Source organism: Oncorhynchus mykiss, chromosome 22, assembly GCF_057628025.1.
Source record: "Oncorhynchus mykiss isolate SJ-2025 chromosome 22, ASM5762802v1, whole genome shotgun sequence".
Classification (NCBI taxonomy): domain Eukaryota; kingdom Metazoa; phylum Chordata; class Actinopteri; order Salmoniformes; family Salmonidae; genus Oncorhynchus; species Oncorhynchus mykiss.
Window position 1 is genome coordinate 8,117,860 of NC_143043.1, and position 27,133 is coordinate 8,144,992.

Genomic DNA, 27,133 nt, shown 5'->3' on the forward strand with positions numbered 1-27,133 from the left:
TGAGAAGCACAATTCGACCTCAAGTACGTTCATGAGGTCCTCGGCCATCCTGTGTTCATCAGGTCAGTCAGGTCCTTCCGATCCGTGCAAGCCTAACCTTGACCGTGTTGCATTAACCCTTAACAGTTAAAAGAAGGTGTTTACATCAAACAGTTTGCATTGACTTCTCTCCCCACAGGAATACATTGACTGCTCCTCTAAAGTCAACCTGAAGACTATGTGGCTTATGAATGCCTTATGAACCTGTCTTCTATGATAGTCCATCAGACCACTATGAGGTCTACCTGTGTCAATTCTAAGCTTCCTGAAGCAACCGGAAGTGGTTAAAATCACCCTAAAAGTGTTTTGAAACACATAACCTGTCATTATGAAAATCCCTGCATTCAACCCTGTGTAGATCAGTCAATTCGTAACTTAAAGACTTAAAATTCAGGATTCTGTAAGAGGCTATCTCAATCAAGACATGTGTTTACTTATAGCTTCCTGTGCCAACCGGAAGTGCCTTTCATTGGGTCACACTGTCTGTTTTGAAGGGTTAAAAATGTCACATCTTTCCAAAACTTCATATGTGTGACTAGGTAACCCTCCTGAACTGTAAATCAGTAATTTCTCCCAACAGATGTCAAAGAAAAGCTCTCACACACACACACAGCAAGGATGGAGTGACAAAGTGCAGTGCTTAAAGACACAGAGAGCAGTCAATGGCATTACCATAATCTCTAGGCCGTGCCGAGTTCAACGAGATATCCCGCTTGACCATAGCTCGCTCGGTCTAAGCGCGGCGACCATGAGAAAAGTAGGCCCAAAATGAAGCCTGCCCCCAACGTCATTTGCTTTTGGGTGACAGTGAGAGAACCGTTGGGGTGAGAAGCACAATTCGACCTCAAGTACGTTCATGAGGTCCTCGGCCATCCTGTGTTCATCAGGTCAGTCAATTTTGCAATTCTGCATGATTTTTGAGCATGACAAATTCGTGATGGTAAATGCCCATTGAAACATATTGCAAATGCACGTGCACTTGCAATATGATTCTACAGTGAAAAAGCATCACCAAATGGACATGATGAAATCAACACAACGAGTGATGGAAAGGAACAACTATCACTGCCCGGCCATCCCGAGTTCATCAGGCCAGTCAATTTTGCATTTCTAAAGGATTTTTGAGCATGTCAAATTTCTTATGGCATTTGGCCCCAAAAAAAGTTACTTTTGACTTTGACTTTTGACTTTCTATGAAATCATATTGCAAATGGTGAAAACATATTTCTTATGCACAAGTAAAAAATAAAAAATAATTATGATAATAAAATATGACTAAAGTATGTTGATACAGTTCTTATACATGTTTAATTGACACAAAAATCGAAAGAATTTTGAAAAACGGTCCAGAAAGCACTTTTTTAAGGGTGTGTGAAGTTTTTTCAAAATTTCTGCTATATTTGACTTTTGACTTTTGACTTCCAATGAAATCATATTGCAAATGGACAAAACATATGCCTTATGCGCAAGTAAAACATTTTTTAAAAATTATGATAATAAAATTGGACAAAAGTATATTCATACAGTTCTTACACATGTGTAATTGCCAAAAAAAATCAAAAGAATTTCGAAAAACGGTCCAGAAAGCACTTTTTTAAGGGGTTGCTAGGTTTTTGAAATGGAAGTTGGATGTTGACTTGTGTTGCATTTGCAATATGAAAAACCATGGTGGAGCGCGCTTGCCACCTGTTGGATTTTCAAAGTGTTACACCTGGCATTTGCCATATGGCATTTGCAATCAACTTTGAACGAAACGACGCCGAATTGAGTGGTATTGGACACCGTGTATATGGTTTGTCCAGTGCCAATGACTTCCCATTCATTTTTGTCCATTTCAGGGGGGTATTCCCTTACAGACAAAGCATGCACAGAAATATAGGAATATGTCTTCAGAGCAGAGGGCTTTCTCAGTTGCAAAAGCACAAAGGACTTTTAACAAAACTGCATTCAACAAACGACGGAATTGAGAGAGTACGTACTGAGAGAGTATGTACTGTCCCACAAAATTGCTAAACATAGTATGCCATTTACTGAGGGCGAATTCATTAAAGAATGTTTAATTGACTCTATAGCAATACTTTCCCCTGACAAGAAAGAGCTGTTTTAAAATGTTTCCCTGTCAAGGCGAACAGTGACAAAGCATGTTGGGGACAACGCAGAGAATATGGAACAACAGTTGAAAGACAAGGTAAAGGATTTCACCTATTTCTCCTTGGCCCTGGATGAGAGCAGTGATGCACGTGACACGACGCAGTTGTTGATATTCTTACGAAGCATAACCCCAGACTTTGAAATTACAGAGGAGCTTGCTTCATTGCAGTCGTTGAAGAGCACAACCACAGGGAAAGATTGTGACCACTGATGGGTGCCCAAACTTGACTGGAAAAAAACGTTGGTCTTTTGAAAAGAATACAAGATCAAGTAGCTGAGCTGAACACAGATCAGAAAATTATTTTCCTGCATTATATTATTCATCAGGTGCTCTGTAAATGTGTTCTGAAAATGAGCCATGTTGTGGATACAGTCATTTAGTGGTGAACTTCATAAGAGAAAAATCTTTAAACCACAGGCAGTATATCTCACTGTTGGAACAGACAGAGTCGGGTTATGCAGATCTCCCCTACAACAAAACGTGAGATGGCTGAGTTTGGGGAAGGTGCTTAAAAGAGGGGTTGGGTTAAATGCGGAAGACACTTTCAGTTGAATACATTCCGTTGGACAACTGACTTCTGTAGGTATCCCCGTTTCCTTAAAAGGGTGTAGAACCTGAAGTTGGAGATTGCAAATGAATGGAAAATATGTGGATTTCAATGGTGAGTTTTCTCGTTGTTTTGAGGATTTCAAAGTGTTAGAAAATGACATGCTGTTAAATCCTCTCCTTTTACTTTCAATGTGGATAACACTCCCACTGACCTGTAACTTGAGTTTATCAATCTTCAGTCTGATGCAGTGATTGGAGAACTATTCAAAACAATGTCACTGACAAGGTTCTATGCATCTCTCGATGAACAAAACTTTCCAAAGACTAGGAGTCATGCTCAGAAGATGTTTGTACTATTTGGGTCAAACGGTAATATTAAACATTAAAGAACATACAAGTGTCTTATATAATTTACAAGCTTAACTTCTTGTTAATCCAACTGCGTTGTCAGATGTTTGTACTGTTTGGGTCAAACTATGTATGTGAACAGACATTTTCAGTGATGAAATATAACAAGTCAAGGTCATACTGACTCTAACGTCAGCAATCCTACGCATAGCAACATCAGAAACTATACCTGACTTCACTGCTCTAGTCAATGGCCATCAGAGACTTCACTCCTCACACTGATTGAGTAGTATTTCTTTGTGCTAGGTGTTCCGTAGTGGGTTCACATCCAGGGAAATTGCAGGGCGCCAAATTCAAATGACAAAATCATAATATTAAACATTAAAGAACATACAAGTGTCTTATATAATTTAAAAGCTCAACTTCTTGTTACTCCAACTGCGTTGTCAGATTCCAAGAAAGCATACCATGTGATTACCTGAGGACAGCGCCCCACATCAAAATAACAAATAGCGATGAAATAAATCACTTACCTTTGAAGATCTTCCTCTGTTTGCAATCCCAAGGGTCCCAGCTACACAATGAATGTTTGTTTTGTTTGATAAAGTCCTTCTTTATACTTCTTTATGCCCAAAAAAGTATGTTTAGTTGGCACATTCATTTCAGTAATCCACAACTTCAACATGCATACAAAGGAATCCAAATAGCTACTGGTAAACTTTGTCCAAACAAGTCAAACAATGTTTCTATATAATCCTCAAGTACCCTAATATGTAAATAAACAATAATATTTCAGACGGAAAGAACAGTGTTCAATAGGAAAGGAAAATAACGAAGAGTGTGCTCTCATTCACGCGGACAAAAGCCTACCATTCCTGATTAGCTCACTTTGGAAAAACTACAATTACTTGGTCGTTTTTCAAGAAACAAGCCTGAAACCCTGTATAACGACTGTTGACATCTAGTGGAAGCCATAGTAACTGCAATCTGTGAGCTATTTTTTATATATAGAGCCATAGACTTCCATTGGAAAGGCCTGTGACCTCAAAACAAAAATCTGAATGGATTTCAAAGTGTTTTCTATCATATTCTACCAATTATATGCATATCCTAGCTTCTGGGCCTGAGTAACGGGCAGTTTATTTTGGGCACGTCAGTCAGGCAGATATTTAGGATACTGCCCCCTAGCCAAATGTAATGTTGAGCTCTCTCTCTTTCTTGTGTTTTTGTGCATACCGGTTAATAAGCGTTCTGTCCGTTGTGCTGAATGCACAATTAACTTTTCCCTCCGTGTAGTTCATTGCATGTAATAAATTAAGTAAAATGTAGTAATGAAAATACTAACCAATAGGAGAACATGGATGTGGTTTATATGTTAAAGTTAAATAAGTGAATTACACTAGATATATATGTCAACACAGTCATACACATGATGTATAATCCTGTCATATGATGGGGCCCTCTAGAAAATAATTCCCCAGGCCTGGTCTAAGAGCAACAACGGCTCTGCCTCGAAGTGGTAGGCCACACAAGCTCACAGAACGGGACCACTGAGGGCTGAAGGGCGCAGCACGTAAAAATGGTCTATCCTCGATTGCAACACTCACTACCGAGTTTCAAACTGCCTCTGGAAGCAACGTCAGCACAAGAACTGTTCGTCGGGGGCTTCATGAAATGGGTTTCCATGGCCGAGCAGCCGCACACAAGCCAAAGATCACCATGCACAATACCAAGCGTTTGCTAGAGAGCTGTAAAGCTCGACGCCATTGGACTTTGGTGCAGTGAAAATGGCTCTCTGGAGTGATGAATCACGCTTCAACATCTGGCAGTCCGACGGACGAATCTGGGTTTGGCAGATGACGGGAGAACGCAACCTGCCCCGATGCATAGTGAAAAGGTTGGTGGAGGAAGAATAATGGTCCGGGGCATGGTTCGGGCTAGGCCCCTTAGTTCCAGTGAAGGGAAATCTTACCCCTATACAATGACATTCTAGACAATTCTGTGCTTCCAACTTGGGGCCAAAGTTTGGGGATGGCCTTTTACTGTTTCAGCACAAAGGGAGGTCCATAGAGAAATGTTTTTTTGAGTTTGTTTGGGAAGAACTTGACTGGCCTGCACAGAGCCCTCACCTCAACCCCATAGAACACCTTTGGGATGAATGGTAACGCCAACTGCGAGCCAAGCCTAATCCCCCAACATCAGTGCCTGACCTCGCTGAATGGAAGCAAGTCCGGGCAGCAATGTTCCTTCATCTAGTGGAAAACCTTCCCAGAAGAGTGGAGGCTGTTGTTACAGCAAAGGGGGGACCAACTCTATATCATTGCCCAGGATTTTGGAATGAGATGTTTGACGAGCAGGTGATGTAGTGTATGCATGACAAAACAAATTCTGTATTGTATCAATAACTCAGCAGGCTTTTTCAGTTAAGATTAAATACACAGAGCATTGAATTGATGATTTAATGGCGTAAGGAAACCTACCAATAAAGCATGGGTTTGGGCTGTCCATTTAGTCGGACAGACATGGTCACTTCTTGCCCCTCAATGACCGCTTGATCATTCATAGTTACCTGTTAAAACAGAGGATGAGCCATTTTGAAATGGGAGTTGACAGCACATAGACTAATTTCCATGCTGTCACTTTTGAAATGCAAACTACACTATATGGAACATCAGTAACACTTTACATGACACACAGTGTCATAATACATTATGATGTCATATGATTGTATATATAATAATTACATATATAATACATATATAATGTCATATGAGTGTCAAAACCCACATTTCTTCCAATTATTAAACTTTATGAAACTGTCATGAAGCATTATGACCATCCTGCAGGACTTTACTTGGATTAAGAAAATACACATTATGACACTGTCAAGAAGCTTTATGACCATCATAATAATACAAGCCCAATAGGCCTATCACGTACTTTCCCTTATATCAATCATCAGTTAAAACAAGGATGTATTGTCTTGCTCCTGAAATCTACTCCTGCATTCATCCCAGTCATCAGCAACATAGCATTGGGGTAGGTGCATGTCTGACATCAATGTGTGTGCAATTACAATGATAATTTAAAATGGTAAATTAAAAAAAGATATATATAACATGACATCTTGGCTATGGTGTAATGGAATGTTTTGAAAAGTGTGGTAGGTGATGTGGGTTTTGACACTCTTATGTAGATGCCATAACCAGCCATAAAATAATGCAATATAAACTCAACAAAAAATAAAACTTCCTCTCACTGTCAACTGCGTGTATTTTCAGCAAACTTAAACATGTGTAAATATTTGTACGAACATAACAAGATTCAATAACTGAGACATAAAATGAACAAGTTCCACAGACATGTGACAAAAAGAAATTGAATAATGTGTCCCTGAACAAAGGGGGGATAAAAATCAAAAGTAACCGTCAGTATCCGGTGTGGTCACCAGCTGCATTAAGAACTACAGTGCATCTCCTCCTCATGGACTGCACCAAATTTGCAAGTTCGTGCTGTGACCCTCTTCCACCAAGGCACCTGCAAGTTCCTGGACGTTTCTGGGTGGAATTTCCCAAGTCCTCACATCCAACAGGTCCCAGACGTGCTAAATGGGATTGAGATCCGGGCTCTTCGCTGGCCATGGCAGAACACTGACATTCCTGTCTTGCAGGAAATCACGCCCAGAACGAGCAGTATAGTTAGTGGCATTGTCATGCTGGAGGGTCATGTCAGGATGAGCCTGCAGGAAGGGTACCACATTAGGGAGCAGGATGTCTTCCCTGTGATGCACAGCGTTGAGATTGCCTGCAATAACGGCAAGCTCAGTCCGATGATGCTATGACACACCGCCCCAGACCATGACAGACACTCCACCTCCAAATCGACCCAGCTTCAGAGTACAGGCCTCGCAAATCTGGCCATCACTCCTGGTGAGACAAAACCGCGGCTCATCAGTGAGGAGCACTTTTTGCCAGTCCTGTCTGGTCCAGTGATGGTGGGTTTGTGCCCATGGCGACGTTGTTGCCGGTGATGTCTGGTGAGGACCTGCCTTACAACAGGACTACAAGCCCTCAGTCCAGCCTCTCTCAGCCTATTGCGGACAGTCTGATCACTGATGGAGGGATTGTGCGTTCCTGGTAAAACTCGGGAAGTTGTTCTTGCCATCCTATACCTGTCCCGCAGGTGTGATGTTTGGATGTACCGATCCTGTGCAGGTGTTGTTACACATGGTCAGCCACTGCGAGGATGACCGGATGTCAGTCCTGCCTCCCTGTAGCTCTGTCTTAGGCATCTCACAGTACGGACATTGCAATTTCTTGCCCTGGCCAGATCTGCAGTCCTCATTTGTCCTTGCAGCATGCCTAAGGCACGTTCAAGCAGATGAGCAGTGACCCTGGGCATCTTTCTTTTGGTGTATTTCAGAGTCAGTAGAAAGGCCTCTTTAGTGTCCTACGTTTTCATAACTGTGACCTAATTGCCTACCGTCTGTAAGCTGTTAATGTCTTAACAACCGTTCCACAGGTGAATGTTCATTAATTGTTTATAGGAAATGGGAAACAGTGTTTAAACCCTTTACAATGAAGATCTGTGAAGTTTTTTGGATGTTTATGAATTATCTTTGAAAGACAGGATTCTGAAAAAGATATGTTTCTTTTTTTGTCTAAATATATGTCATGACAGTTATGATCATATTATAACAGGTTAACAAGTTATGTCAGCTGTTAAGACATGGTTATGACCGTGTCATAACCTGTTATGACGCTGTGTGTCAAGTAAAGCGTTACTGGAACATCCACTGCATGAATCACCATACAATATGTGCTTTGAAATTAAGTTGAATTAAATCAATTTATAGATTTTACAGTGTATTGCAAATTGTCAATAAAAAGTTTTGTGAAAGATCTATTTGCCAAATCCCAAACTGATTCCTTGCCCCTATGCTTAACTTTACCACAACAGTATAATGTAAAGTGAAGTATAGCCAAGTGATACACGAGAGATCCTTTTGGGATCAGTGTTACAGTCTCACCTGGAATGCAGGGGGCTCCTTGAATCGTGTGTCGACTATCTTCCTTGTCTCAGGCCCTCCAAAATCCATGCCTTCCTCCAGTGGGCTGAGGTACTCTTCATCAGATGTGATAGGGCTGCTGATGTCCCTAAGAACACCCAGGTTCTCCTGCGGCTCCTGCATGGGCTCTGTTGAATATACATTATAATAAGATGAAGAATAAAATAGAAAATTTACTTTATTCCATGTTGTGATCGCAGTATCCAAAGGTGAACAAGGCTTTAATTGTTTTATGTCATTAAAACCTCAAAAGCTAGGGGGCACTATTTTCATTTTTGGAAAAATAACGTTCCCAAAGTAAACAGGCTATTCCTCAGGACCAGATGCTAGAATATGCATATAATTGACAGCTTAGGATAGAAAACACTCTTAAGTTTCCAAAACTGTAAAAATATTGTCTGTGAGTATAACAGAACTGATATTGCAGGCGAAAGCCTGAGAAAAATCCAATCAGGAAGTGACTCTTATTTTGAAACCTCTGCGTTCCTATGCATCCCTTTTGACCATTGAAAGGGATATGAACCAGATCCCATTTTCTATGGCTTCCCTAATGTGTCTACAGTCACTAGACATGGTTTCAGGCTTTCATTTTGAAAAATGTGCGCCGAACGACAACATTGCGTCAGTGGTCAGGTGGGGGCTCTCAGAGTGATTTGTGCGTAATAGACAAAGGCGGCCAATTTTCCTCTCGCTCCTACTGAGAAGCCAATTCTACCGGTTGATATATTATCGAATAGATATTTGAAAAACACCTTGAGGTTTGATTATAAAAAACGTTTGCCATGTTTCTGTCGATATTATGGATCTAATTTGTATTTTTTTCGGCGTTGTCGTGACCGCAACTTCCGGTGGATTTCTCAACAAAACTTGAACAAGAAAAAGGTATTTCTGCTATAAAAAGGTATTTCGGCTATAAGGTATTTCGGCTATAAAAATAATCTTTATGGAACAAAATGAACATTTGCTGTCTAACTGGGAGTCTCGTGAGTGAAAACATCTGAAGCTCATCAAAGGTAAACAATTTAATTTGATTGCTTTTCTGATTTTCGTGACCAAGCTTCCTGCTGCTAGCTGGACATAATGCTATGCTAGGCTATCGATAAACTTACACAAATGCTTGTCATGATTTGGCTGTAAAGCATAATTTCAAAAACTGAGATGACAGGGTGATTATCAAAAGGCTAAGCTGTGTTTCACTACATTTCACTTGTGATTTCATGAATATGAATATTTTCTAGTAAGATTTTTTGTCCGTTGCATTATGCTAATTAGTGTAGTTGATGACAATTCTCCCTGATCCGGGAGGGGTAGTTTTAAGAAGTTAATAAATACAGAATCCATTTAAAAAAAAATCTATATATGTGACTCATTTCAGGAAACTAGGTGTAACTAGGTGCATTTGAATGTAAACTTTTCATTTTAATAAAAATAAGTTTTTTTTGGCCGAAATGCCTTCTGGAACATGTGGACTTTCATGTGCCTTAATAACGAACTTGTATGCTATCTGTTAATGGGATAAAAATTGTTCAATTATGAGCCTAGTTGGTTTAGCCACGGAAAAAGTCAGAAACCTTACACCTAGCCATGATTGGCTGAGATAATGGGTTGGCTGGACATGCCGAGAGATGTGTTCGGATTGGTCTGCCATGTAGCACGCTTCTGTCTATAACGTGAGCTGGTCGGTATGTGTAGGTAATATTTTCTAACATAGCTTTTTTAAAGATATCACTTACGAGAACTCCAAAAGTGTTGCTCTCCACTTTCTGGAGGACTGAGTTTTGAAATCAGTGGAATGCCCAGTGGAAATATGAGTATGATAGCTAAGGAAATTCTGCTGTTTTATTGCAAATATGCAGAGGGAGTTGAAAAGAAAACACACAGAAGGCTATTGTACAAAACACCTGTCTTTGGATTATATCTTCAAACTAAGGGCAACCATGGCATCTGTGACAGAGGGAAAAGCGTCCATCCATGTAACTGATAAGATAGCCTAGCTAGCTACATTTTTAGATATTACACATTTGTAATTTTGTCAGAAAGTCATTTACATTTCAAGTTTAAGCTTACTGTTAGCTATCTGGCTAACGTTAGCTGGCTGGCTCACTAGCTAATGTTTCGTGTGTGATCTGTGTAGTAATTTTATTCATATCTCAGAGTAAATTGCATTGCTAGTTATACCCTAATGTTAGCTAGCTGGCTAACATTGAACCTGGTTTGTTAGCTACCTGCAGATTCATGCAGGGTAGTAACGTTATGAGTTGGGATCATGGTTCATTGTTTAACTAGCTAGATACATGTCAAAACAAAAGACTTCACTATGCAAGTTACCATTTCAATAGAATGTTCATGATGTCACTCTGACAACTGTTGATAAACAAACCTGGGTAAATTCGATATTGCTATCTACTCTGATTTCAGAGCACTCTCTTATTTTTTAAAGAAATGGTACCAGTGTGCCTAGGCACCAGAACTGGCTGGTACCCCAGTACGCACTGGAAGGGTAAGAGGTTGGTGCAGGAGTGGCAGAGCCGGTCCTCCCCTGGCCGGTCCTGACAATAAGACCGCAGAAACCTACCCACATCCTGGTTCACTCTTTCCACCTGCCCATTACTCTCGGGGTGAAAACCCGAGGTAAGGCTGATCGAGACCCACAGACGTTCTATGAACGCCCTCCAGACCCTCGAAGTGAACTGGGGACCCCGATCAGACCCGTAGTGCCGGAAGACAAATGTAAACATGGCCTCCGTAGTCTGTAGGGCAGTAGGGAGACCGGGCAGAGGGAGAAGGCAGAACTTGAAAAAATGGTCCACAGCGACCAGGATAGTGGTGTTACCCTGTGAGGGAGGAAGATCGTTGAGAAAATCAACCGACAGATGCGACCAAGGCCGTTGTGGAACGGGTAAGGGTTGTAGCTTACTTCTGGGCAGGTGCCTAGGAGCCTTACACTGGGCACATACCGAGCAGGAGGAAACATAAACCTTCACGTCCTTTGCCAAGGTGGGCCACCAGTACTTCCCACTCAGACAGCACACCGTCCGACCGATGCCTGGATGACCAGAGGAAGGTGACATGTGGGCCCAATAGATCAACCGGTCACAGAAAGTAGACGGAATGCCCAGCGGGACACCGGAGGGGAGAGGGCTCTGCACTTAACGCCCGCTCAATGTCCGCATCCAGCTCCCATACTACCGGCGCCACCAGGCAGAAGGCCGGGAGTATGGGGGTGGGATCCATGGGCCGCATCTCTGTGTCATACAGCCGGGACAGTGCGTCTGCCTTAACATTCTGGGAACCTGGTCTGAAAGAAAGGGTGAAAACAAAACGGGTAAACAACATGGCCCACCTTGCCTGACGAGGATTCAGTCTCCTCACTGCCCGGATGTACTCCAGGTTGCGGTGGTCAGTCCAGATGAGAAAAGGGTGTTGAGCCCCTTCAAGCCAATGTCTCCACTCCTTCAAGGCCTTGACCACAGCCAACAGCTCCCGGTCCCCCACATCATAGTTTTGCTTCGCCGGGCTGAGCTTCTTCGAGAAAAAGGCACAGGGGTGGAGCTTCAGTGGCGTACCCGAGCACTGACAGAGCTTGGTTCCTATCCCAGCCTTGGACGCGTCCACCGTGAACGCCAAAGAGGGATCCGGATGCTCCAGCACGGGAGCGAGGTAAACAGAGCCCTTAGGTGACCAAAAGCCCTGTCCGCGGACCACTGCAAATGCACCGGGCCCCGCTTCAGCAGTGAGGTAATGAAAGCCGCTACCTGACCAATGCCCCGGAAAAACCTCCGGTAGTAATTGCCAAACCCTAAAAACGCTGCACCTCCTTTACCGTGGTGGGAGTCGGCCAAATTACGCACGGCTGAAATGTTGGCACTCTCCATCCTCACCCCTGAGGTGGAAATGCGGTATCCTAGGAAGGATACGGAATGCTGGAAGTACAGGCATTTCTCAGCCTTGACAGTCGACCAAGCACCTCGAAGTGGTCCAGTGCTGCATCGCCTTCTACCCACATGGCGCTAGCCCACTCCAGGGCCCACTGCCCACTGCCGTCCCATCAAACTCCCTGGGAAGGGCGAGACAAATCCCACTGGGACCGGGTGCAGGGGAGGCGCGTAGTGGAGACCCCTGTTGTGCTCGTGGGGGCGCTGGAGGGACTCCCTGTCTCTCCCAGCATCCATAGTCTGGACGATGCGGTCCATGACAGTGCCGAGATGGTGGAGCATCGTTGCGTGCTCCTGGACGCGCTCCTCTACCCCCACAACAGGGGCACCTGCTCCTGCTGACTCCATTGATCGGTGTGGAATTCTGTAACAGGGTGGGTGACTGGTTGCCGGGAAGTCAGGCGCAGGAGAGCAGAGATGGGTGATAACAGGAAAACTTTAATATACACCCTGGCCCAAAGGCACAGGCGAGGCAGCACAAAGCACAACCATGGTAACATGAACCGGATTAAACAAAACAAACAAACCTAGTTTAGAAACAAACTTAGCGCAAGCCAGCCTGTAGCGTAACACCCTACACAAAGAACAATTCCACACACAGATATGGAAACAGGGTAATATACATTTAATCTGATGAGGGAATGTGAACCAGGTGTGCGGGAAAACAAGACAAAACAAATGGAATATGAAAGGTGGAGCGGCGATGGCTAGAAGATCGGTTACGTCGACCTCCGAACGCCGCCCGAACAAGGAAAGGGACCGACTTCGGCGGAAGTGTTGACAATATTAGGCACATTCAACAAGTTGCTCTCTCTCTATCTCTCTCTGATAATAAATGTTGGTTCTTAGATATGAAATGTTGGTAACTGTAAACATGGACAATTGACTATTTTAGAAATGTAAGGGCCAAAAGTTATATTCAACTGCAGTTAATATTTCAAGAGTGCAACTTACATACATGTGCATGCACAATGCCTTCAGAAAGTATTCATACCCCTTGACTTACTCCACATTTGTGACCAGATTCAGAAAACTATGCGTATGGCGCAAGTCACGACTTCACAGCAGAGCCGTTTGAAAGTAAAAAATATTTTTTTTAGCTAAATGTTTTTGGGCAGAAATGTCTTCTCTAGCATGTGAACTTGCATGTGCCTTAATAACAAACTTGTATGCCATCTGTAAATACAAATAAAATTGTTAAATTACGAGCCTTGTTGGTTAAGCCACAGAAAAATTAAGCAATCTTCTCACTAGCCATGATTGGCTGATATAATAGGTGGTCTGGACATGCAGAGAGTTCGGATTAGTCTGCCATATTGAAACTTTCTGTCTATTTGAGCTTGTCAGTCTGTGTTGGTAATCCTGTCGACCGTGGCTTAAAAAAATGTATTGTGTAGTGGAGCTGCATTAGTGTTGCTCTCCACTTTCTGGACGATCAAGTTTTGAAATCAGTGAAATTAGAGTATGATAGCAAAAGAGATGGAGAAAACACCTGTCTCCAGATGACATCTTCAAACTAAAGGCAACCGTGGTATGGCACTCCTGACAGGGAAATGCGTCCATCCTGTATGATGATTTGTACAGGTAAGATAATCTAGCATTCACTAGCTACATTTTCAAATATTACACATCTCTAATTTTGATAGAAAGTGGTTTCATTTCAAGCTAAAGTATACTGTTAACTAGCTAGCTAACATTAGCTGGCTGGCTCCCTAGCTGATGTTATTATTTGTTTCCCAGATCCGTTTTCTTTTCTAGTTAGAGCCTAATGTTAGGCATTGTTGTCACTTTGTTAATCGTTGGCTAACATTGAACCTGGTTGGATAGCTCCCATTCATTGTTTAACTAGCTAGCTAGCTATATGTCTTAAGCTAAAGTGTACTGTTAGCTAGCTAGCTAACGTTAGCTGTCTGGCTCCCTAGCGGACGTTATTATTCATTTCCCAGAGCTGTTTGCTTTTATAGTTAGAGCCTAATGTTAGGCATTGTTGGCACTTTGTTCATTGTTGGCACTTTATTCATTGTTGGCACTTTGTTCATTGTTATTTAACTAGCTAATGTTAGCTGGCTGGCTCATTAGCTAGCTGTTAAGATATTTTATCAAGGTTCTACCCAGAAACTTAACCATTAGGATTAGAGGCTATGTAGCATGGACAAAGGGTAATCAGAAATGGTAACCATTGTGGAAGAAGGAATGTATGTGTGTACCGAAAGTAAGCAAAGAGAATCCTTAACCTATGTTTGAACCGATCCAGCTATAACTCTGTGGAGATAAAATAAGACAGCGAGAGCCCCTCCAGGTTTTCCGTATCTGTGGGGGACTGGAACTGTCAGCTAAGTGGTAATAAACTGTGGAGAGACTTCAGGAGATAATCCAGATATAGTGTGTAAAGTATGTGCGTTAGTGGGTTGGAATGGACTTTTGAAGCAGCTTTGTCCTTGTCGGAGAGGGGGAGGGACATTTAAGACGCTATGATGTTATTTGTGATATATAAACTAATGTACATTAGTTTTTAAGTAGAGCTCTCGGGAATAAACGCTATTGGTTGATTTTGAGACTGTTCTTTTTCTATTTTATGCAAATAAGAACCTTACAAACTCTTAGAAACGGACAAAGTGTTTTGCTTTGTTATAATTAAATTGGTTAATGAACATTATAGGAATTAAATTCCTCTAACGCTAGCGTTACGCAACGTGTGTACAACACCTGTTCAATATGATCGGTGTCAATAAACGTCTGCAAAAAAGCGCAATGAAATTGTTGCCAGCAGAGCTGGTTAGGCTGTTTTCATGTTATCAAGAGGTAAACACATCATCGGCCAGAGCATCAAGTTTGCTCTATGAGAGTGAAACGAGATGGTGGGGCTAAAGCTTAAGAGGGTGTGAACGATGCTAAATGGGTGTATACAAAGAAGAGCTCTTCACTAGATACGAAAACATTCAAATGTGATTTTCTCAAAAGTGTGTTTACAAGTTGATTAACTTTCAAAGCAGAATTACTTTCCCATTGTTCTTCAAATGCAATGTATGATATATAATTGTGTAGCTCTGAGTTACCAGTAAAAAACACCAAGTCACATTTTGCTACAGGTGGTGAGTCACATTTTGTTGTGTTACAGCCTGAATTTAAAAAAGACTCAAATTGAGCTCGGGTACATCCGATTTCCTTTGATCATCATTGAGATGTCGCTACAACTTGATTGTAGTCCACCTGTGGCCAAATCAAATGTTTGGACATGATTTAGAAAGAAACACACCTGTCTATATAAGGTCCAACAGTTGACAGTGCATGTCAGAGCAGAAACTATACCATGAAGTCCAAGGAACTGTCCGCAGATGTCGGAGTTAAAATTGTGATGAGGCATATATCTGGGGAAGGGTATAAAACAATTTCTAGAGTGTTGAAAGTTTAAAAGAGCACAGTTGTCTCCATCATTAGGAAATTGAAAAAATAAAGATCTACCAAGACTCCGTCCGACCAAACTGAGCAACCGGGCAAAAAGGACCTTGGTCAGGGAGGTGACCAAGAACCCACTCTGACAGAACTACAAAGTTCCTTGGCTGAGATGCAAAAACCTGACAGAAGGACAACAGTATCTAGAGTGGCCAGATGGAAGCCACTCCTGAGAAGGCACATGACAGCACGTCAGGTGTTTGCAAAAACGCACGTGAAAGACTCAGAGCATAAGGCAAAAGATTCTGTGGTCTGATGAGACAAACATTTTACTCTTTTGCTTGAATGGTAGTGGCAGCATCATGCTATCTGGATGCTTTTCAGTGGCAGGGACTGTGAGACTGGTAAGGATAGAGGGAACAATGAATGGAGCCAAATACAGGCAAAGTCCTAATGAGAACCTGCTTCAGGTTGGAAAATTACCTTAGACTGAGGCAAAGATTTTATGTACCAACAGGACAATGACCCCAAGATTACAGACAAATCAACGCTAGAATGGCTTAAGAACAAGAATGTGAAAATCCTTGAGTGGCCCAGTCAAAGCCCAGACTTGAATCCCATTGAAAATCTGTGGAAAGGCTTGAAGATTTCTGTTCACTGCCACTCCCGATATAATTTAACAGAGCTTGAGAAAATCTGCAATGAAGAATGGGAGAAAATCCCCAATTCCAGATGTGCAAAGCTGATAAAGACACACCCAAAACTGTAATGTGGTGCGTGCTGGTGGTAGGGAAGTCAGGCGCAGGAGAACAAACTTGGTATAAACTGAGTATTTAATGAAAGCTCACAAACTCCAAAAACCAACGTATACAAAATAAAGAAAAGTGGGTAAATAAAACCTGTCGCACAGCATAACAGACATAACACCTGTTAAAAAAAATTACCAAGCAAAATATTACAGATATAAATAAAAAAGCACAGGTATCATCAAGCAGCAGTGGCCCACATTCATACAACGAACAATCACTGAAAAGCTAAATAATCAATTTTAAATTCATCCTGTAACACAACATAATGTGAAATAATTCAAGGTGTATGAATACTTTCTGAAGGCACTGTACGTGCATGTGAAGTAGTGTCCATGGTGATATTGTAAAGAATAGATGCTTTGAAAAGGTCTCCTCCCTACAGCTACATTACAGTATACTAACACACTAAAATTTGATTTGATTTGATAATTGTGACTTGAATGGCTGTGATGTTACATCTAAAAAAGAGAACTGATAGGAAGATAGGAAGCAATGGCAAACAATCAAGTAAATGTGTAATGATGAGTAAATCATTTGTACTTAACTCTTTTTAATATTCTGTCACTTTATAATAACATTTATTTATTAGCACTTATAAATTATTTCTAAACTATTGTGGTTTGAGATCTTCACTGAGTGTGAGCTAACGTTAGCTAATGCTGTCACCTCAGTTGCTAACCTTAACCTGGCTAGCACTATGAATCTAGCTAACTAATAGCTCACTGTACAGCTGATGTGGATGACATGGGTGGAAGGACCACAACAAATCTTATTCTCTTCAATATGGGTTCTATGCTGGGCCCATACGTCAAATCAACTGCCCCAAAATGAGAGTTACAAAGAACATGAATGTGGAGCTGACTGATGATTGGCCAACACTAATGCCAATCACCCCACACGGTAGGCGGGACATAAAAAGGGTATATCTGCATTCACAACACTATTAATAAATAGTAATTGCATTAATTGTAAACATTTATAAATACAGTAAGGCTTATAAGCATTTCATTCATAAGTATGACATGTCTTAAAAACTTACTTGTATCAGTGTTTATAATAACTTTATGGATAACTTTATCTCTGCCTCATATTACTGAACAGCCTAAATTTAAAAAAAATCCCTACAAATATTTATTGATGGATAGACAACTGTCTCTGTCAGCTGTTGCACAAGGACACAGTCCCCATATATTGGACTGGAGCAAGAACAATCAGTGTTTTGTGTGATGATGTAGGCTAATCTTTATAGTTGCTGCCATATCATATCTACTAGCCAGAGTTACTGAAAAAATAATATAACTCCCACTTGAGTTTTGCATTGGGGCATAAAACAATCTGTGTTTTAACTACATACCACTGCTATTGCGCTACTAAATTATCGTGCAATTACCGCATGAGTAGGCTACCAAGCTTCTCCACACTCTGGGCAGCAGAACGTTCTAGGCAGCCCAAGAATGTTTACCCAGACCAGTAACCAGGGTCTGACAATGGGCAAGTTTGTTTTGCATCGTCCAGAGCACTATTTTTTCCTTTCCTCGTTTGTCAACTACTGCTTTAGACTACCTTTTTATTTGTGATGATAATCTTCCTAAATATTATATTAATCGCTGCCTCTATGCCATATCGTAGCGAGAGTTGCTGGAAAAATAAATAGTAAATGTTTGCAATCATAATGAGAAAATAATCGCTGCCTCTATGTGTCTTGCTTGTGTTGAACCAGGATTTGGCGTGAGTGGAGACGTTGAACATCTCCTGTACAGCCAGATTCTGATTCAGTGTTTGATATGCTTGGCTAAATTACTGTTACAACAGACAACAACATTTGTACAAAAATGTCGATCATGTCTTTTGTGTACAGCAGGATAGCTGCATGTAGCCTAACACCCCAACTGAAAAAATAAATCACGCTTGAGGCATGGAATGCATAGTTCGAACATGTCAACCATACTGTATCTTTAGTGTACAACATTAAGTCTCCACTCCATGTCAATGAGGGGGGGAGCAGCAGTGGGAGCACTCAGCAGAAGCTAAATAGGCAACAGAGTGGGCAGCAGCTATGTCTGCGCAATCTCCATATCAATAGTCACAGCAAGTCGGGTTGCAAAAAATGGTGTCAGCCTTCTCTTCTGATCCAATTTCGCTCTGGTATTGCTCAGCCACAAGCTCTGGGCATGCTCTGCCTTTTTCCTTTACTTCATGACTATTCTTTAGGTCTATTCAGTTTTAATTATTTAGCCAACCCCACCCACCGTAGACTATATCTAGTTGATATTATTCTTTCTAACATTAGAATATGTAGTTCCTATTTTGAAGGAGTTCAAATGTATTAAGATGGTGGGGGTTCTTGCAGGAACCTAATTGCCCAACTGAAACATTTGCATTTGAAACAATTCAAGGATGTCAATCAACAAAGAGGTGAGAATATGTAGGCTATAAGAGAATGTTGAAGGCTAGCTGTATTGGGTTCAGATGACTGAACTGCTCACTTTTGTGTCTGTGTCTGCAGGTATACAGACAGGGGGCACACAAGGTATGTCTATTGGTATTTGTATGTGATGCAGATCACATGTACCATCCTCCTCCCTTACCACTTCAATGAATACCCCATAGGCCTCTACATTATGGACAAGGTATGTGTATGAAAACCATTATCAAAACTGTTTTTTTTTTTCATTTACATTTACCACAAAAACCAAGGTATGAATACTGTTGTGTGCATGTTTTGTTAATCATCTGTATAATTACTATTTTTTGGGATTCACAGACTTCCACCTCCCTACACCTCTGATGAATATAACAAGAAATCTGTTCGATCACCATGCACTGCAAAAATCATTCTGGCTATGGATACGGAAAACATCAACACATTAACGCCAGAGGATATACCCATTCGACTTGGGTCTCTGCTGCGAGTTTACCTCATATTTGGATTTTCCTTTGCTACGAAAATCATAATAAACACTGACACCTAAAAGATTGTGTTATTGCTGTTATTAATATATAGACAGGTAGACAGGTAACTCTTTATCCACAATATAGCAGGGAGTGTAAAGCCATAACATATATGTTTTTCCAGCAGCAGACTCTGATTAATAATGTCAAGACACACACCGAAGTCTAACAAAATAGCCCCCACAATCTTTTTATCATAAATTTCTCTCAGCCAATCATCAGTAATTTGTGTAAGTGCTATGCTTGTTTAATGTTCTCTATTAGTGTGCTGGAAGTCTGTTATAAGCATATTATTATTATTAATAATAAGGGAGGGGGAGGGATATTAAAAAAATGTACCCCAAACGGTTATTCAAAAGGTTATTTGAGGATCCATTAAAAGGGGTTCTTTGAAGAACTTATAGTAGTTCCCCCATAGTTTCAATTGGAAGAACCCCTAAATGATACTCCAGGAACCTTTTCTTTTTAGAGTGTACTACAGACTGGCGCATAAAGACATATCCAAGCTAGAAGCCTCTATTCCCTATGTCAGGAATAACTTTACCCACTCTGAGAAAAAAGCCCTTAAATCTCCAGAATGACACCTATATATTAGTCCGCCCAGCAAACAAGGACGGTGTTACTGTAGAAGACTACACTATCTATAAGACTGTACACAATCACCTGAATGTACAGACGTTACATGAGACTCACTACAAACACCACTAAACAGCTTTTGGCTGTAATGAACAGACTGTCACCGAGGGCATTGGTGATATCACCAAAGGAGAACATAGATTATTGGTGAGTAAAAACAGTTCCACACTGGTAATCTGCAGTCCCTACAAGACTGTTTAATTATCTAAATCCCCATACGGACAGCTGCCTGGTCCTGTTGTGGTGGGTGATTCTGTCAGGGCTTTCTTCCTGGGAAGGAGAGGCGGACCAAAACGCAGCGTGGTTATAGTTCATTGTTCTTTAATAAGAAAACTCAAACATGAACAAACTACAAAACAATAAACGTGAAAACTGTAACAGTCCTAACTGGTGAATAAAACACAAAGACAGGAAACCATCACCCACAAAACACCCAAAGAATATGGCTGCCTAAATATGGTTCCCAATCAGAGACAATGATAAACACCTGCCTCTGATTGAGAACCACTCTAGGCAACGATAGACTTACCTAGACAACTAAACTGAACACAACCGCATAAATCTAATAAACCCCTAGACAAGACAAACACAATAAATCCCCCATGTCACACCCTGGCCGAACCAAAATAATAAAGAAAACAAAGATAACTAAGGCCAGGGCGTGACAGCTGTATACAGCCATTAGCAAACAGGAAAACACTCACCCACAGGCGGGGATCCTAGTGGCAGAGGGACTTTAATGCTGGTCATCTTAAATCCGATTTACCTCATTTCTACCAGCATGATAAAGGTGCCACCAGAGGGAAAAAAACTCTAAACCACCTTTACTCCACACACAGAAATGAGTACAAAGCTCTCCCTCACCCTCCATTTGGCAAATCTGACCATAATTCTATCCTCCTGATTCCTGCTTACATGGAAAAAAAACTGAAGCAGGAAGCACCAGTGACTCAGTCAATAAAAAAGTGGTCAGATGAAGCGGATGCTAAACTACAGGAACTTTTTGCTAGCACAGACTGGAATATGTTCTGGGATTCCTCCGATGGCATTGAGGAGTACACAACATCAGTCACTGGATTCATCAATAAATGCATCGATGACGTCGTCCCCACAGTGACTGTACATACATATCCCAACCAGAAACCATTAATTACAGGCAACTTTCAATGCTTATAAGAAATCCCGCTATGCCCTTCGACGAACCATCAAACAGGCAATGCGTCAATAAGGACAAAGATCGAATTCTAATACACCCGGTCCTACATTTGTCGGATGTGGCAGGGCCTGCAAACTACTACAGACTACAAAGGGAAGCACAGCCGCGAGAAGCCCAGTGACACGAGCCTACCTACCAGATGAGGTAAATTACTTCTATGCTCTCTTCGAGGCAAGTAATACTGAAGCATGCATGAGAGCATCAGCTGTTCCGGACGACTGTGTGATCATGCTCTCCGCAGCCGATATGAATAAGACCTTTAAACAGGTCAACATTCACAAGGATGCAGGGCCAGATGGATTACCAACTGGGAAGTGTCTTCACTGACATTTTCAACCTCTCCCTGTCTGAGTCTGTAATACCAACATGTTTCAAGCAGTCCACCATTGACCTTGTGCCCAAGAACACTAAGGTAACCTGCATAAATGACTACCAACCCGTAGCACTCACGTCTTTAGCGATGAAGTGCTTTGAAAGGCTGGTCATTGCTCACATCAACACCATTATCCCACAAACTCTAGACCCACTCCAATATACATACCGCCCCAACAGATCCACAGATGATGAAATCTCTATTGCACTCCACACTGCCCTTTCACACCTGGACAAAATTAAAACCTACACTACCGTTCAAAAGTTTTGGGTCACTTAGAAATGTCCTTGTTTTTGTCAGAAATACAGTGTAGACATTAATGTTGTAAATAACTATTGAGGCAGATTTTAAATGGAAAATCTACATAGTCGTACAGGCCCATTATCAGCAACCATCACTTATGTCTTCCAATGGCACGTTGTGCTAGCTAATCCAAGTTCATCATTTTAAAAGGATAATTGGTCTTTAGAACACCCTTTTGCAATTATGTTAGCACAGCCGAAAACTTGTTCTGATTAATAAAACTGGCCTTCTTAGACTAGTTGAGTATCTGGAGTGTCAGCATTTGTGGGTTCGATTACAGGCTCAAAATGGCCAGAAACAAAGACCTTTCTTCTGAAACTAGTCAGTTTATTTTTGTTCTGAGAAATGAAGGCTATTCCATGCGAGAAATTGCCAAAAAACAAGATCTCGCACAACACTGTGTACTACTCCCTTCACAGAACAACTCAAACGGGCACTCACCAGAATAGAAAGAGGAGTGGGAGGCCCCGGTGCACAACTGAGCAAGAGGACAAGTACATTAGAATGTCTAGTTTGAGAAACAGATGCCTCACATGTCCTCAACTGGCAGCTTCATTAAATAGTACCCGCAAAACACCAGTCTCAAATCAACAGTGAAGAGGCGATGGATGCTGGCCTTCTAGGCAGAGTTCCTCTGTCCAGTGTCTGTGTTCTTTTGCCCATCTTAATCTTTTCTTTTTATTGGCCAGTCTGAGATATTGCTTTTTCTTTGCAACTCTGCCTAGAAGGCCAGCATCCCGGAGTCGCCTCTTCAAAGTTGACGTGAATTATCCCCCCTCAGGAGACTGAAAAGATTTGGCATGGGTCCTCAGATCCTCAAAATGTTATACACCTGCACCATCGAGAGCATTCTGACTAGTTGCATCACTACCAGGTATGGCAACTGCCATCACTGGGGTCAAGCTTTCTGCCATCCAGGACCTCTATACCAGGTGGTGTCAGAGGAAGGCCCTAAAAATTGTCAAAGACTCCAGCCACCCCAGTCATAGACTGTACTCTCTGCTACCGCATGGCAAGTGGTACCGGAGTGCCAAGTCTAGGTCCAAGAGGCTTCTAAATAGCTTCTACCCTCATGCCATAAGACTCCTGAACAGCTAAGCTAAATGGCTATTTGCATTCCCCCCCCCCTCTTTAATTATCTATGCATAGTCACTTTAATAACTCTACCTACATGTACATTTTACCTCAATTACCTCGACTGCCCCTGCACATTGACTTTGTACTGGTACCCCTGTATAGCCTCACTATTGTTATTTTACTGCTGCTCTTTAATTATTTGTTACTTTTATTTGTTATTTTTTTATTTCTTATCTATTTTTGTTTTACTTAGCAGGTACTTTTCTTGTAAGTAAGCATTTCACTGTAAGGTTCTAATTCTATTCAGCACATATGACAAATAACATTTGATTTGATTTCAAGTCATTGTCTCAACGCAGCCTTATTATGCTGTGAAAGGATCCAGGAACCCAAATGATTTGGGTGAATCCCATCCTCCTTATAATACGAGCAATTATGCCTGAGCGGCATCCTGCCGTAGGACTTGAGAACAATTTGCGTTTTTCCCATAAGTTCGCGCAGAATTGAGTTTTGTTTGCTATGCGCAGAATTGCGATATGTTTGTAAGCATAGCCACCTCATTCCTGTAGTCCCCCGCTAGCAAACAATTGCCGCATTGGAACTACGGATTGTCAATATTGTCGTGGGCATGAGAATAGTAAACACAGATTCTACAGCGCTGGAAGTTAGTTAGCTATTCCAGTCGAAGCGGACTCCATTGCAACCTAGCTAGCTAGCTGGCTAGTTGGTAGCAGGTGTTGTCACAGGTATCCGAGTTCCAAAGTTCCAAAGTTTTCGGCGTCGAGTCGGTGTCTCCCAACAGCAGATTTACCAACAGACAGTGTATGTCCCAGATTTTTCCGATAATGGAGGAGGTAGAACATCAGACTGACGATGCAGCAGAAGAGGGCGTGTGTGGAATTAAACACTACATTGATTCTATTGATGGAAAACTATTTTTTACTTCTTGTGTCTCACACATTTCATTCAACATTTCTTTCTAGATCAGAATCAAGGAAGGCTGTGTATTTTGGAATCTCGTTATCTTCCTGCAGATAGCAGTATTGAGTCCTGACCTGAGGGCCTACTTGTTTTCTTTCTCCAATCAAATCAACATAAATTATTTTTCAATTTTTATGGCATCCACAGACAGGGCAGCTTCATCTCAATGTATTTATCAATTTTCGGGTTTTCAAATATATTCCATTCTCATTTCTCTCGTTTATATTTTGGCTATATTCCCACTAATTTTCCTTCATGTAATTAAGCTTTTACATATGCTTTTTTTCTGTCTTCATAATAATAATAATAATAATATTTCATTTGTAGTGCACATTACCCATGCTCAATCCACATGTGAAGGTTATTGGTACTACACCATTTTTTTTTATCTGCTCAAATTATTCTGTGCTCCTTGCTCCACACTTGTCCACTTACATGCTCTGGCATGCAAAGGCAGTCGTGCTGTAGGTTATCAAAGAACTGTCAATGAATAATATTTTCAATGGATGGAGTCAGTGAATGAATGGCTGCAACAACCATTACATTGTCTGACAAGCTGCATAACAAATTAGGCCTAATTATACAAAATAACAATGACGTTTCATTTTTTTAATAAGTCATTCAAACGAGAAAGTCTTTCAAATTAGATCATTCCAAGGGTCTACGTTATTACATTTTTTCTTGGGCATTCGTATAACTTTCATGAATAATCATTAAAAAACTATTTATGAACTATTCATTAACAACTATTTAATTAATTGTAAAAAAAATAATATATAAGCATGATAACCATTTCAATTAAGTATTAATAATCTCTTATTTATTTAAGTTACTATGCCGAATATTCAATTTGCCAACCTTGGGTGTTTTGGGTGTTTTATGAGACCATAGGGGACTTACAAAATCATGTTCAGTACCAGTCAAAAGTCTGGACACACCTACTCATTCAAGGGTTTTTGTTTATTTTTACTATTTTCTACATTGTAGAATAATAGTGAAGACATCAATACTAATACATAGCACATATGGAATCATGTAGTAACCAAAAAAGCATCTATTTTATATTTGAGATTCTTCAAAGTAGCCACCCTTTGCCTCTGACATCTTTGCTCACACTTGGCATTCTCTCAACCAGCTTCCCCTGGATTGCTTTTCCAACCTTCTTGAAAGAGTTCCCACATTGGCTGAGCACTTGTTGGCTGCTTTCCTTCACTCTGCGGTCCAACTCATCCCAAACCATCTCTCCCTGTTTCTTCCTAGGTTCTGGCCTTTCTAGAGTTTTTCCTAGCCACCGTGCTTCTACATCTGCATTGCCGTTTGGGGTTTTAGGCTGGTTTCTGTACAGCACTTTGTGACATCGGCTCATGTAAAAAGGGCTTTATAAATACATTTTATTGATTGATTGAATTGGGTTGAGGTTGGGTGATTGTGGAGGCCAGGTCATCATTCAGCACTCCATCACTCTCCTTCTTGGTCAAATATCCCTTACACAGCCTGAAGGTGTGTTGGGTCCTTGTCCTGTTGAAAAACAAAAGATGGACCCACTAAGCGCAAACCAGAAGGGATGGTGTATCACTGCAGAATGCTGTGGTAGCCATGCTGGTTAAGTGTGCCTTGAATCCTAAATAAATCACAGACAGTGTCACCAGCAAAGCACCCAGACACCATCACACCTCCTCCTCTATGCTTCACGGTGGGAACCACATATGAGGAGATGATCTGTTCACCTACTCTGCGTCTCAAAAAGACGGCGGTTGTAATCAAACATTTTTAATTTGGGCTCATCAGACCAAAGGACAGATTTCCACAGCTCTAATGTCCATTGCTCATGTTTCTTGGCCCAAGCAAGTCTCTTCTTATTATTGGTGTCCTTTAGTTGTTGTTTCTTCACAGCAATTCGACCATGAAGGCCTGATTCACGCAGTCTCCTCTGAACAGTTGATGTTGAGATGTGTCTGTTACTTGAACTCTGTGAAGTATTTATTTGATCTGCAATTTCTGAGGCTGAGAACTCTGAACTTATCCTCTGCAGCAGAGGTAACTCTGAGTCTTCCTTTCCTGTGGCGGTCCTCATGAGAGCCAGCTTCATCATAGTGCTTGATGGTTTTTACGACTGCACTTGAAGAAACTTTCAAAGTTCTTGAAATTTTCCGGATTGACTTACCTTCTTGTCTGTCATTTCACTTTGCTTATTTGAGCTATTCTTGCCATAATACGGACTTGGTCTTTTACCAAATAGGGCTATCTTCTGTATAACCCCTACCTTGTCACAACCCAACTGATTGGTTCAAATGCATTAAGAAGGAAATAAATTCAACAAATTAACTTTTAACAAGGCACACCTGTTAATTGAAATGCATTCCAGGTGACTACCTCATGAAGCTGGTTGACAGAATGCCCAGAGTGTGCAAAGCTGTCATCAACGCAAAGGGTGGCTACTTTGAAGAATCTAAATCTAAAATATATTTAGATTTGTTTAACACTTTTTTGGTTACTATGTGTTATTTCATAGTTTGATGTCTTCACTATTATTCTACAATGTTGAAAATAGTAAAAATAAAGCAAATCTCTTGAATGAGTTGGTGTGTCCAAACCTTTGACTGGTACTGTATGTCTATGTAAATGGTGACCGTGTACAAAGGAGTTAAGTTAAGCACCTGGCCGTGCTGCTGCTCCAGTTTCCACTGTTCTGTCTTATTATTATTCGACCATGCTGGTCATTTATGAAAATGTGAACATCTTGGCCATGTTCTGTTATAATCTCCACCCGGCACAGGCAGAAGAGGACTGGCCACCCCACATAGCCTGGTTCCTCTCTAGGTTTCGGCCTTTCTAGGGAGTTTTTCCTAGCCACCATGCTTCTACACCTGCATTGCTTGCTGTTTGGGGTTTTAGGCTGGGTTTCTGTACAGCACTTTGAGATATCAGCTGATGTACGAAGGACTATATAAATACATTTGATTTGATTTGATTTTTAGTAAAAAAAACGACAAATGATGTACTGTAATGTGTGTGTGTTAGCATAATCACGAGTGTTTTAAATGTTAACTTCAGGTGTTAACCTTATCCTCCCTCCCTCTCTTTTTTCTCCCTCATATACAAGTATTCTAATTCTCATTCATTTGTACTCTGTAAATAATATCACCATCTTGAAAAAAAGTTATTACTCAAAACTTTCTCATTTGAGTAATATAAGTTCTAGATGAAATAATTAACTGATGAGTTTTATGGTTACATTTATACAAAAATTATCCTATGCTTAAAAATCAAGGCCATGATGTAATTTACCTTAGACAAGATGT

At 41.1% G+C, this 27,133-nt stretch overlaps 1 protein-coding gene and 1 long non-coding RNA gene across 3 annotated transcripts in view; one reads left to right on the top strand and one right to left on the bottom strand.

Annotated features, from left to right (window-relative positions):
• LOC110501283 (striated muscle preferentially expressed protein kinase) overlaps nt 1-27,133 on the bottom strand; it is a 113,601-nt gene that overhangs the window by 62,687 nt on the left and 23,781 nt on the right. Inside the window, exons 9-11 of the mRNA XM_090216397.1 lie at nt 20,590-20,600; nt 8,118-8,273; nt 5,569-5,657 (exon numbers count right to left, since the gene is read on the bottom strand). Of these exons, the coding sequence (XP_090072523.1) occupies nt 5,569-5,657; nt 8,118-8,273; nt 20,590-20,600 (256 nt within the window). The remainder of the gene's footprint in view (nt 1-5,568; nt 5,658-8,117; nt 8,274-20,589; nt 20,601-27,133) is intronic.
• On the top strand, nt 13,538-19,267 carry LOC118943574 (uncharacterized). Of its 2 annotated transcripts, none has more exons than XR_016490487.1 (3): nt 13,538-13,675; nt 18,800-18,923; nt 19,058-19,267. It is a non-coding gene; the product is annotated as an uncharacterized LOC118943574 (long non-coding RNA). The 2 variants fall into 2 exon arrangements; XR_016490488.1 differs by lacking the exon at nt 13,538-13,675 and adding an exon at nt 18,449-18,708.